At 45.4% G+C, this 12,500-nt stretch overlaps 1 protein-coding gene and 1 long non-coding RNA gene across 4 annotated transcripts in view; one reads left to right on the top strand and one right to left on the bottom strand.

Annotated features, from left to right (window-relative positions):
* The window catches only part of SMG5 (SMG5 nonsense mediated mRNA decay factor), a 327,200-nt gene that overhangs the window by 250,951 nt on the left and 63,749 nt on the right, over positions 1 to 12,500 (bottom strand). For all 3 annotated transcript variants that reach the window (XM_085849869.1, XM_085849872.1, XM_085849871.1), the window contains exon 15: positions 7,478 to 7,553. In XM_085849869.1, coding sequence (XP_085705995.1) covers positions 7,478 to 7,553 — 76 coding nt within the window. The remainder of the gene's footprint in view (positions 1 to 7,477; positions 7,554 to 12,500) is intronic.
* The window catches only part of LOC147015281 (uncharacterized), a 44,027-nt gene that overhangs the window by 19,885 nt on the left and 11,642 nt on the right, over positions 1 to 12,500 (top strand). The gene's annotated exons all lie outside the window — the stretch shown is intronic.

The raw sequence follows: 12,500 nt of genomic DNA, 5'->3' as shown, positions 1-12,500 counted from the left end.
CGTGCCGAGCAACCGGCTCAACTTTCTTCCAAAACAAAGCAGCTCGAAGCAAAAAGCTCTCCCGAGCCAAGCAGAAGCCAAAGGCCCACTGAACCACCAAAGCAAAAAGCCTCCTCCTGAGCCAGGCCACAGCCGAAGCTCACTGAGCCAGCCGAAGCAAAAAGCTTCCGAAGGCCTCAACCCTAACGCAAGCCAAGCAGGACCCGACGGTCTGCTGAACGACTCCCCTCAACTCCCTTCTCCAACGCCGCACACGAACAAAGAAAAGATCTCCTCTTATCCTTCTCCCGCCCTTCCCCCGCTCCCGGTGTGACTCATTCCTCGTGCTCCATCCCCCGCTCAACCACGGGTGGGAGGGAGTTGTTGACATCATGAGTCACGGGACGGCAGGGTTCTTCTTCCTCTTCGCAGAAGAGGGGGAGGGATGTCTCAATTGTTCGGTCCCTAACTATTAAATCGATCCGCAGCGCATCTAATCGATTTCTGAACATTTAAACAATGAAAGGTGAGCTATCTAGGGAACAAGCACTTATCGACATAGCTGACTAAAGGAACCTGTATGTTGCGTGCAATCGAATTCCAAAATTCATAACACTACCCCCTCCCCTTTTTACAGACTCGTCTCGAGTCGTCAAATTCTCGTGTGACCAGCACGTGTTTTCCCCTAGTACGTTCTACCTTCGGATCCCCGAGTGCAACATTTCTTTATACGTGTCCCAAAAATAAATAACCTAATGCGCTGCGTAACTAACTAAACAAACTCTCACAGACTCATTCGGACAACTTAACTAAAATTGCCGGCGCTAAAACAAACACGCAGGTGAGGTTCCACGTATTTACAATTTTCACTTAACCATGGCCCAGGACCTGTGATCTGTGAAAGGGAAAAGGCAAAAGTCGTTTGAAAGTCCATTGATGCAGGGGAATGGATGGAGATGGTCGCAATACACAAATGAGCATGATGGATGCACGGGCTGCCTGCAGGGTAGTCCTGGCAAAACTGGATGTTCCTGGCGCACATGGTGATGGATGGACACAGGGGCAAAAGCAAACAAGGGCTAGCAGGCATGGGGTAATGGCAGAGGCAGGCAAACGAGGCATGGCAAGGCAAGTCCATGCAGAACAGGCAGCTGCAGCACAACAGGCCGGCAATGAAGCTGACCGGCCGCTGTTGTGGTTCCATCAGGTCTGGAGGGAGTGCGGTTGTGCCAGCCGCTCTGAAGGCAGGTTCGGACCTCGCCTGTCTCCCCCCACTCTATCGCCTTTGCCTGTCTCTGTCCATACCCACTCCCTTAATTTGCCACACAACACAACAAAATTTATCCCCTCTTTATTTTTATTTCCCTTTTATAATTGTCTCCCGAACCCCCTTTATTGTCATTGTCTGCCTAACCTATCCTGTCAACCTAGCCTACTCCCAACCCCTACGTTCCCTCTCTGAAGGGGAATAGGGAGAGACTAGCGTCCTGCCTCGAGGCCCAACAAAGCCTCAGAATGGCCTCCTCAGAGTTCAGCGACCTACCAAGGTGGGTCCAGCGGCCTACAACGAGCGAAGGGATGGATGGTGCAAAGGGGTACATCTCCTATCTCCCTAACATTCATTAACCTGAAACTACCCCGAGGCTTTCCAAAAACGCCTCACACTTTAAAACTACCAGTTCTAAAAACCATGATTCCCGTCGCCTGTGTTGGTGTCCATTATAAATTTGGGCCTTGCCCTCAAATTTTCATTCGTGCCCTCGCACAATTTCCTGGCTGGGCAGCGTGGCTCAACTGGCAGGAACTCCCCCTCTGCCGAACTCTAACCATGGCACCCCCAGGCTGCCTCCGAGCCTAGCTGCTCCCTACAACGCAGGGGGTTGCCCTCTCTGGCATTGCCACCCTCCGATGCCCACGTGGCGTGCTGATGCCCCGGGTCCCTTTCCGAGGGTCGCCCGTGCCCACGACACTATCCTAGTCCTTCTTGGGCCCTTGGCCTACTATGGCAGACTAGTCCGGTGCCCAGGGTGCCGACTAAACAAAACTCACCTTTCCACAGCCACGCTCCCAGCCGATCCATGAACTCTTGCACCCCTCCAAACGGGTTTCGTGCCTTTTCTCGACACCAACAAAACGACCTCCTGTTAGTAAATTTGAATAACCCACGAGCTAACATTAATCTGACCCCAGGGTCACTTGGGTGGGAATCAGTCCTCCCCCCAACCAGTCATTTGCACCATGAATACCACATTCGCTCCACTCACACACTTGGGCCCGTAGTCCCATACTCACTCATTGTACACTTTTTACTCTTTTCCACTCACACCAACACTCCACACTGCCATTCTTCCTAATTAAATCCCCTAACTAACTCGTGTTCCCTCATCATCCCTGAAAACTCATGCACGTTCCATTTACTCTGCGTAGCTAAACTACGTCTCCACTACACATTTCCAGTCTGTCCATGTCTCCAAAAATTCCCATTTCCTAAATCTGAACTAAAATCCCTCTAACTAATTCATTCCACGGGCTCCATGAGGAACAACCCATGTCCCCATGAAGCCGGTCTAACTATCGCTAACCTATCCCCCCTAACCAGTACTTCCTGTGCCACCAAACAGGGGGGTCTTCCACCCCCTGCCTGGGGCTCGTGTCCACTCAAAGTGGCGAGGCTTGCTTTTTTATTTTTTTTTTCTTCTTCTTGCGCACATCAGCGTGGCAACTCACAGCCTGCGCTCTTTCCCCATCATGTCATGGCAGCTGTTCGCGCACCTCGTCCCTCCTCGGACGGTACCATCTGGCAAGGATTTTCCTTCTGCCGGATTCCAACCATGCAGCCACGACGTCACCCTGCGCATTAAACGTAAACCTCGCGTTTCGAGGGGTTCCCCACGCGAACACATGTGCTCTGCTCGTCGGAGCATTACAAACACGCTCGCGTGGAGAACACATCCGGTCCAAATTCATTATTCAGCCTACCTTCTGTCCGTCTGCGGGGTCGGCTCGAATCCACCGCGGCGTTTCCGGACCGGATTTCACTTGTGCAGACGCACACGTGGCGGCCTCGTGCGGAGCACAGCACGGACCCCACGCTCGCTGCTGTACCAATCCGGCACAGTCCCCAAAATAGCTACAGCCGCTATTCGGCCTTTGTCCCTCATCTGTCGCAGTCGTCGTCGCCATTCAACGCGCACACTCCTGCGTGCCACGACGCTCACACACCTCACCATTACACTAGAACATGCGGTTGCAGTCTCCCGCATGCTAACCGCCATCACCCTCTCATACCGCCACCTCACACACGCGGTCTCTCTCACACATCGCCTTTCACTCACACACACCATACTACTCACACACGCGGTTCCTGTCACACGTGGTGTTTCATACACACGCGGTGCTTCATCCACACGTGGTGTTTCAGCCACACGCGATGCTTCATCCACACCCGGTGTTTCATCCACACGCGGTGCTTCATGCACACGCGGTTCCTCATCCACACGCGGTTCCTCATCCACACACGGTGCCTCATCCACACGCGGTGCTTCATCCACACCATGCGTGCTGGAAAGCACGCATTTCGGCATACTCGCAAACACACATTTCGACATCACACTCACTGGAACAACCACGCTGGGAATTAGCACAACCACAAGGGGTCCTGGGGTTTCCATAGCCCCCAAGCTCTGCGTGCACCCGTTCGCCTCACTCATCCGCTCCACCTCGCAAAGCTCGACCGGACCCACCTGGTCGTGATCTGCTTCAAGGGGGCACATTCCCTCCCCTCGATCCTGAAGCAGACTATCCAGCTGCTTGCACCGGGTCACGACACCTTCCCCGAGCTCCCCCTCAAGGTTCCTCGCTACGTGTGTGTGTGTGTGTGTGTGTGTGTGTGTGTGTGTGTGTGTGTGTGTGTGTGTGTGTGTGTGTGTGTGTGTGTGTGTGTGTGTGTGTGTGTGTGTGTGTTCGTTTTTAGTTTCTTCCACCCCGTCCAATTCATCCTCTATCTCCCGTGTCTCTGTTTCCGTGACTATTTTCGTTTCAGTCACATTGTTCGTTTCCTTCGTCTCCACTATTATTTCTGCCGTCGTCACCTCGTGTCTCGTCTTACATGTTTCGGTCTCCCCTTTTAATTTTTCGCTCTCAGTCACCGTCACTCTCTCTCCCGTTACGAGTTTCGTCCAACACGTCTCCCATATTATTTTGTCCTCCACCGTGGGACCGACACAGTCCACACTCCCCCTCAGCTCGCTCACTCCAGCACGTGGCGCCGCCATTTTGAGCTCCACTGCCCGCGTTTCGCTCCTCGCAACCGCCATTATTGCCTTTTGCCCAGCTCGGAGATTCAGCCCCATGTGCTGCATCTCACCCCGCATTTCTTTCATTTCGTTTTTCATCTCTTCCACATTCGTTTTCATTATGTTTTTCGCCTCGAGTGCGTTTTCATCCATTTTTGCCAGCAATATTTCTAACAGCTGGCCCATGTCAGGTGGCCCGGTGGCAGTCGCTTCGCCATCATCGGGCGCGGATGCGCCAGGGAAGGAGGAGGGATTTTGACGGAGGAGGGGAGGGGGGGTGTCATACACCGCGGCCCCCGCCGCTGCGCCCATTGCGGACTCCGCATTTATTTGCGGGGAATAGTCAACCTGCATAATGGGAGTGTCCTGCATGGTCATTTCGCCCTGAGCCATGATTTCTAACATTTTTAAATTCATTACCCCCCCGCTCCCGTTCGCCTTGAACTGCCATCTTGCGTATCGGAAATAATTTAAACTCGGAATTTAATGGAACCGGAGGGTTGCCTCGCACACCCTTGATCCAGTTCCATTAATTTAGTGTGGAGGAATGAATCTGTACCCCATGTCCTGACACCAGTGTTGTATATTTCCCGCCCATCGGCGTGCGAATGACCGCGTCTAACCAATAGCGGTCGCTTCACCCACCGAACGGACAATCCAGTCGCGGCTTTCCGGATCAACGCCGGAAACCAGCCACGGGTGTGTTTTTAACCACACCACAACCTTGTCCGCACTCTACCCGCGCTACAGGGTCCGATCGCCAAATCTTCGATTTACCTAATTATTCGCGCGGGTAGGTTACCGAGAGATTGTACTTCAACGGGACCACTTGGAAACGAGCCGCTTAAGCAGCTCGCTTCGTTTTGGGATAACAGAGCGGGATATTATCGCGCAGTCCCGTTGGACCCGATCACTTTACCGGCTATTAAGAAACCAACAATTTATTCCGATCTCAATACGGCAGTTCAATGAGGAAATGGACGCAACGAACAGGTTTACATTCACACAAGGACATTATAATAAAGCAAGTATGCAATTAAACAAGGCAAAACACGTATGCAATTATACAAGCAACAAAAGCATGACAAAAGAACTACGACCATCTATACGAAATGCGATGCAAACATTTACAGCACATAAAGCACTTAACAATTTCCTACTTATTAGACGGGCCCACGGACACACGTACGCACACACACACACACACCCAAGAAATGGTGGCAGAGGCCTTTAATAATGAGCTCCAGCGCGGAGGACAGGTGAGCTGAAACCCAGAACCTATCTCGAACCTCTCCACCTCATGTGGTCTTCAAGTTGTTCGGACCCGGGCTCCAGCGAGAGCGAGCTGGATCTAATCGCCGTGAGCCGCGATCCTTCCCGAGCTCCCGCGAATCCTCCCGCGCTTCTCAACACGAGCTGGTGAGACGAGGCACCGATCCTTCCCGTCGATGCACCGCTTCCCCCAAGGAACCACCTCCAAGAAGAGGTCGATGAGTCGCACCAAGCTGAGAACCAAAATGGAGAACAAAGAGCTCCATGAACGAAGAAGAAGAAGAAGAGGCCACCATTCGCAGCTCGAGCCGAGCAACCGGCTCAACTTTCTTCCAAAACAAAGTAGCTCGAAGCAAAAAGCTCTCCCGAGCCAAGCAGAAGCCAAAGGCCCACTGAACCACCAAAGCAAAAAGAGTCCTCCCGAGCCAGGCCGCAGCCGAAGCTCACTGAGCCAGCCGAAGCAAAAAGCTTCCGAAGGCCTCAACCCTAACGCAAGCCAAGCAGGACCCGACGGTCTGCTGAACGACTTCCCTCAACTCCCTTCTCCAACTCCGCACACGAACAAAGAAAAGATCTCCTCTTATCCTTCTCCCGCCCTTCCTCCGCTCCCGACGTGACTCATGACTCATTTCCTCGTGCTCCATCCCCCGCTCAACCACGGGTGGGAGGGAGTTGTTGACATCATGAGTCACGGGACGGCAGGGTTCTTCTTCCTCTTCGCAGAAGAGGGGGAGGGATGTCTCCATTGTTCGTTCCCCAACTATTAAATCGATCCGCAGCGCGTCTAATCGATTTCTGAACATTTAAACAATGAAAGGTGAGCTATCGAGGGAACAAGCACTTATCGACATAGCTGACTAAATGAACCTGTATGTTGTGTGCAATTGAATTCCAAAAGTCGTAACAATATATATATATATAAATATATATATATATATATATATAAATATATATATATATATTTATATATATATATATTTATATATATTCATATATATATATATATATATATATATATATATATAGTCAGACCCAATTGCTGTGTTGGGTACCAAGGAGTATGTGGTATGTTCCACACCAGCTATTGTTGCATGCATCTTGATGAAGAGGAAATGCCCGCCACACATTAACCTCTCTGTGGTACACAAAACAGTTGTGGGAGCAAACAGGAACAAGTTAGATTTCAAAAGGGCTCATCTGGCTAAACAGTTGCATAAGCTCTGCCTATTAGGCATGATGTTGCTTTGCTTAGGTCATGCCTCATTGTGGGCAGCCTTTAAAAAAATAATAATAATAATAATAATAATAATAATAATAATAATAAAATATGTCTATGTATCATTCTATATGGCGTTAAAGTACCTTGTGTGTACTGCATGATCTTTTCATTGTTGTATCAGACCTCAAATCAATGCATATATTTCAAAAATTGTAATAACCACTTTAGAAGATGAAGTATTGCAAATAATCACTGATCTTGTCTCCCACAATCTGAAGTTATTTAGCTAAAATAATAACATTTATGCATGTTGAAAATCCAGAATGAACAAAGCTGCAATCAACGTATTAACTCACTGCATTGCAGAGGTTTCGCAAATCGCATACCTTCTACTTGCACAAAGTCCACCAACATCAAATTAACAGTCTTGCACCAAGAAAACAAAAAATTAAAAACCTACACAGCTAAAAGTGATGCACACACAGATAAGGTAATAATCTGCATCGTTTCAATAATGTATTATTAAAAAATACTTTACTCCTCTATTCTATCCCCCAAATGTGTTTTTGGACATGGAGGAGTTGAAACGATGTTGAGATGGCTTTTGACACAACACTGTTTAAGTGCTAAATACCCACTAAAATCTCTATTTGTGCATCATTTCCCCCATTTACGTAAACTTGGATTGCAACAAAATGCAATGAAAACTCACCCAAAGTAACCAACTTCTCAAAGTCGGGCAACATGTTCAGAAGAACAGACAGCCGATTCAACAAGCTCTCGGAACTCTGTGCACAAGGGTTGGGAGGCCCGTCCGTCCGTCAAACAAACCGAACTCTGACAACAAACGATTTACTTTCAGTGACATTGGCACCATGACCTCATGATAGCATATATCAGAGTTAAGCGTTTGTGAAAAAATAAAAACTTCAAAAATACTAATATTAAACAATCAAAAATATAAAGAAAGAGTCCGAGACAGACAAGTGAGATTCTCGACATAAAGGAGAGCAGAAAGCATCAATCAGTTTAAAAGATAAGCCTGGTGTTGGCTTCGTGGTTTAGGGTGGCTGGCTTGGGATCTTCAGATCCTGAGTTCGAGTCCCATTGGCCGCTAGATTTACACCAAGTGGGGTTGACTCAGCCTATCATCCTTCTGAGGTGGGCGAAAGGAGTACCATTGTACTGGTAATAGGAGATTTGCTTCAGCGGCATAGCTGCACCCCAACAAAACGATAGCTACCCAGCGGCCAAGCTGCCATACGCAAGAAGTTTAAAAGATTCCAAAAAACATCTTATTGATCAGTTATTGAGGAGAGTACATCTTCCTATAAGTTAGTTAAGAACTTCATTGTAAAATGGCATTGGCAAAGCAAAACAAAGAATTTAAATGAAAAACTAAACACAAATATAAAACAAAATAATAGACATCATTATGCCTCTCAGAAGGAATAAAAAAAATTGAAGTACTTTTGAAGGTAATGGTTTGTGAATATGTACATGACTTTTATAGTTTTGTAACTCTTACCTAAAGGTATGCTCTGTAAGCCATGGTCATTCAGACATTTTGTTTGAATGTCTCATCTTAATTAAGGTGGGGTGTATAGTGCAGTGTGTGAGTAGTAGTCCCTTTGTACCCTTGTTAGCTACACACCCACGTCAGCACGTATGTGGACAAGGATCACTGTTATCCCAATGCTATGAAACTCTTATGCCTCAGAGGAGGTGGTTGAGCACACCAGTGGGCACACCCTGGGATCTCTCCTCGGTTGGTGTGCTTATCTAAGTGAGGGAAATAGCAACTTTGTAAGACGCTGTGCAAGGGACGTCACCCATATTGAGTGCATGATATCTGGACCGGCGGATGAGGAGGCAGAGGAACTCACTACTCAGAGTCAATGGCTTGGAAGGTGCAACAGCACGATGTGTGACACATCTTGGGCAGAGTCATGATGCTTAAAGACAAATGGCCAGTCGCCTAGCAAGAGCCTGGGTACTCACCAAGTATTACCTGTAGTTCGTCATGGAATCTCATAGCATAAATGGTATTAGTGATTGAGGCAGACCGAGATCCCCTTCAGTGATATCTACTGTAAAAGCGAACAGGGAAGATGACTTTCTCATAAGTGTGAATGACGAGGGCAGCCCAAACTCAGAAAAGGCCACCATCTGATGATGCTATATATTCTCAAACATAGATAAGATCTTCTGAAAATCAGAACTTGAATGTGAGGACACTGGCAGACTGGCAAAATAGACAATTGCACGAAAGAGATGTTAAGACTCCATATTGACATTTTAGGATAGGCAGAAGTTAGATAGATGGAATGTGGGAAAATGGATAAAGGAAAGCATGTGTTGATATTCCAAAGTCGCAGTGAACATCAGAATGGAGTTGGAGTAATGATGACAAAGAAGGCAGCAAAAACAATGCAGGGTTATTGGCCAATACCAGAGAGTGATTATGGCAAACATGAAGGGAAACCAATGAACATTGGTGTGTTTACAACTGCATGCACCAACACAGGATGACAGAATACTTCAACTTCTGCATCACTATGAGGAGATGCAAAAAGCATGTGAATAGTGGAGACATCGTGATAATTATGGGCGATTTGAATGCAAAAGTTGGTAGAGAGAGGAGAGGTGTGGAAATGTAGTCGGAGCTTATGGACTTGGAACGAAGAACAGCAGAGGTGAACGAACGTCTGATGCAGTTCTGCGAGGAAAACAGCTTGGACATCTTAAATACACTTCAAGTAACATCCAAGAAGACTGTACACCTGGAAGAGTCCAGAAGAGGTTCACAGAAACAATTTGATTTTCAAATGAGCAGTGAAAGGTACAAGAATAGCATCAAAAATACCTTCACTTACCCAGGTAGAGAAATCGATTCAGACTGCCTGCTTGTAATGAAGATGAAGTTCAAGCTGAAAATCCCAAAAATAAATCCCATGAAAGATCAAGCCAACCTCGGCAGACTTAGAGAGGATGATGCGAAGAAGAAAGATGCTGTGGAGGTTACTAACAAGTATGAAGCTTTACTTGAAGAAATGACAAAACAATACCTTTGTGAGGAGGAAATGACAGGAAGGCAGGCATTGGGAAAAGATGAAAGAGAGCAAGAAACACACAATAACTGAGATTGTTCCAAAAAAAGATAGGAGGAAACATCAATAGTGCATGACTGATGTAATGTTATGTATGTATGTATGTATGCATTTATGTATATGTCCGAAAATGGATATACCAAAAAGAACGTTGAATAGTTTTATTGTTATTCGAAATACTGACATACAAAATTAGTTTGTTAAATTTTTAATGGAAATGTTTAGATATTCTCAAATTATTAATAAATTTCTACATGTCATCCATCATTCACGATGATCAATCTAATTCTGCGTTCAAATTCTGAGAAAACGTTTCCCAACGACAGCTGTGTGGATGGATGACACAGCATCAACAATGCTATGTTTAGGTTATTCAAGGTCCCTTGGTTTGTTAGTGTGGACTTTACTGTATTTAAAAACCCCAGAGATAAAAATCTACAGGTGTTAAATCGGCTGAACGAGCGGGCTATTTCATAGGTCGTCATCGACCAATCCAACGGTCTGTCAAAGTTTGATTAAAAACACTTTCACAATTCGAGCAAAGTGAGGTGGTGCTCCATCCTGTTGAAAGATAGCTCTTTGTAACAAATCGTGATTTTCTTAGATTCTTGTCACAAGTTGAGGTATGAAATGCTGGTGACAGCAGGTTCAAAGAAATAGGGTCCAGAGGTGTGATGACGTGACATGGCACACCAGACGTTTACTTTTGGTGAATCCTTCGTGTTCATCAAATTCATGCGGATTTTCTTCTCCCCATATCCTACAATTGTGACGATTAACTCTTCCTGATATGTGAAATGTAACCTCATCACCAAAAATGAGGTTTGAGAAAAAAAAATGTTCATCTGATTCTATCCGTTCAATTAATTCTTGACAAACATTTAATCTCATTTCATAATCCTCTTCTAAAAGTTTATGAACTGTTTACATTTTATAACATTTAAACCTCAATTCTTTTTGAAGGATTTCATGAACAGGGATTTTTGGAATGTTTAACTCAAGTGATGCTCTCCCAATTGACTTCATAGGGCTGTTAGTGAATGCCTCCACAACAGGATTCACCCTTTAATTTGACTTCCTTGGCCTTCCAGCAAATTTCACCTTTAGGACAGATCCTGCAGCCTCAAACTGATCCACCCATCCTTGTATGGAGGGTCTTTTAGGCACTGGTTTGTTCATTTCATGCTGAAAACACATTCGCGCTTGAATGATTAAACCACATTAATGTACAAATCTCTCAAATTTTGCTTTCTCTTGAAGACTCGTCATTGTATACGAAAATGGGGTTTCTCCTGAAACAGAAAGAAAATAACCATATTCACAACAAAACTAAGACTTACAAATCTAATGCATGTATTCATATCAAATTTATCTCAGTATCTTGAATAACTATAAAAATATTCAACGTTGTTTTTGATATATTCATTTTCAGACACCCTGTATAATGCAAACCATGGTGTCTGTGTGTTCATCTGCCTCCCACGCTGTATATGCAGACAAAGCTCAACATTCACGATTTTAAATTACGAGAGAACAAGCATGAATAATGTTGATGCCAAGTTATCTATCTATCTATATCTATAAAAGTGAGAATGTGTGTATGTGTATGGTCGTTATGCATTTCCACAAACTCCAACAGATTTCATTCATATTCGGTATGATTATGGCTTTTGGTCCAACTTAGGTCATTGGCTAGAAAAATTTTCCATAATACTTCCGATATTCGAAAAAAAAAAAAAATCGATAAATCGATATCCCTTATGGGATTTTCCATTCAAATCTACTCAAGTTTATTTGAATAGACTTTGAAGAATAGTTTATTATTTGAATATTTCAAGGGTTAGGGTTAGGGTTAGGGTTAGGGTTAGCTGTTAGGGTTAGGGTTATAACCCTAACCCTAACACTAACAGCTAACCCTAACCCTCACAGCTATTCAGGAAATTTGCAAGAAAGTCCGGGCAATGCCAGGCTTTATTGCTATCCCGAGCAACGCCGGGCTTTACTGCTAGTATTTCATAAACAGGATATTCTACACTCTTTTTAGACAAATCTAACCTCCGCCGCCCGACGTTGCACCACCACTTTGCGGTGGGCAGTCGAAGTAGCTCAGACATTTGGCTCTGAGTAAAACCAAGAGTAAAACACAATTAACCTTTTCAAAGTCCCTGAAATAATACAAGTTTATATATTAACCAAAACTTTTCCCATCACAGGGGACAGATGCTTTAACTTCAAGTACGAGACATGATGGAGAAAAGGAGACAGAAAAAGAAGGGAGCAATACAACACAGAAAAGCAGATAAGAAAAACATGTAGAAAGGCCGGAAAAGTGGTATGAAGACCGTTGCAAGGAAATAGAAGAATTGGAGAAAAGGAGCAAAATTATTGCATGACAAAGTTAAATTACTGACAGATAGGAAGAAAATAATAACTACAAATAGTGGCTGTATAAGGAGTACGGAAGGAGAACTCCTCTTAGAAAAAGTGGAGATATATGATGGGTGGAATACATCAGTGAGCTGTATGATGATGAAGACAGAAATTAAAGAGCATCACTGGAGGGAAGAGAAGGACCAGAGGTAATTGAAGCAGAAGTCAGCGTGGCGATCAAAAATATAAAAGAAA

Source organism: Eptatretus burgeri, chromosome 12 (assembly GCF_056783735.1).
Source record: "Eptatretus burgeri isolate ZD-2024b chromosome 12, Ebu_testis_v1, whole genome shotgun sequence".
Lineage (NCBI taxonomy): Eukaryota > Metazoa > Chordata > Myxini > Myxiniformes > Myxinidae > Eptatretus > Eptatretus burgeri.
This window is presented reverse-complemented; position numbering and strand designations above follow the sequence as displayed.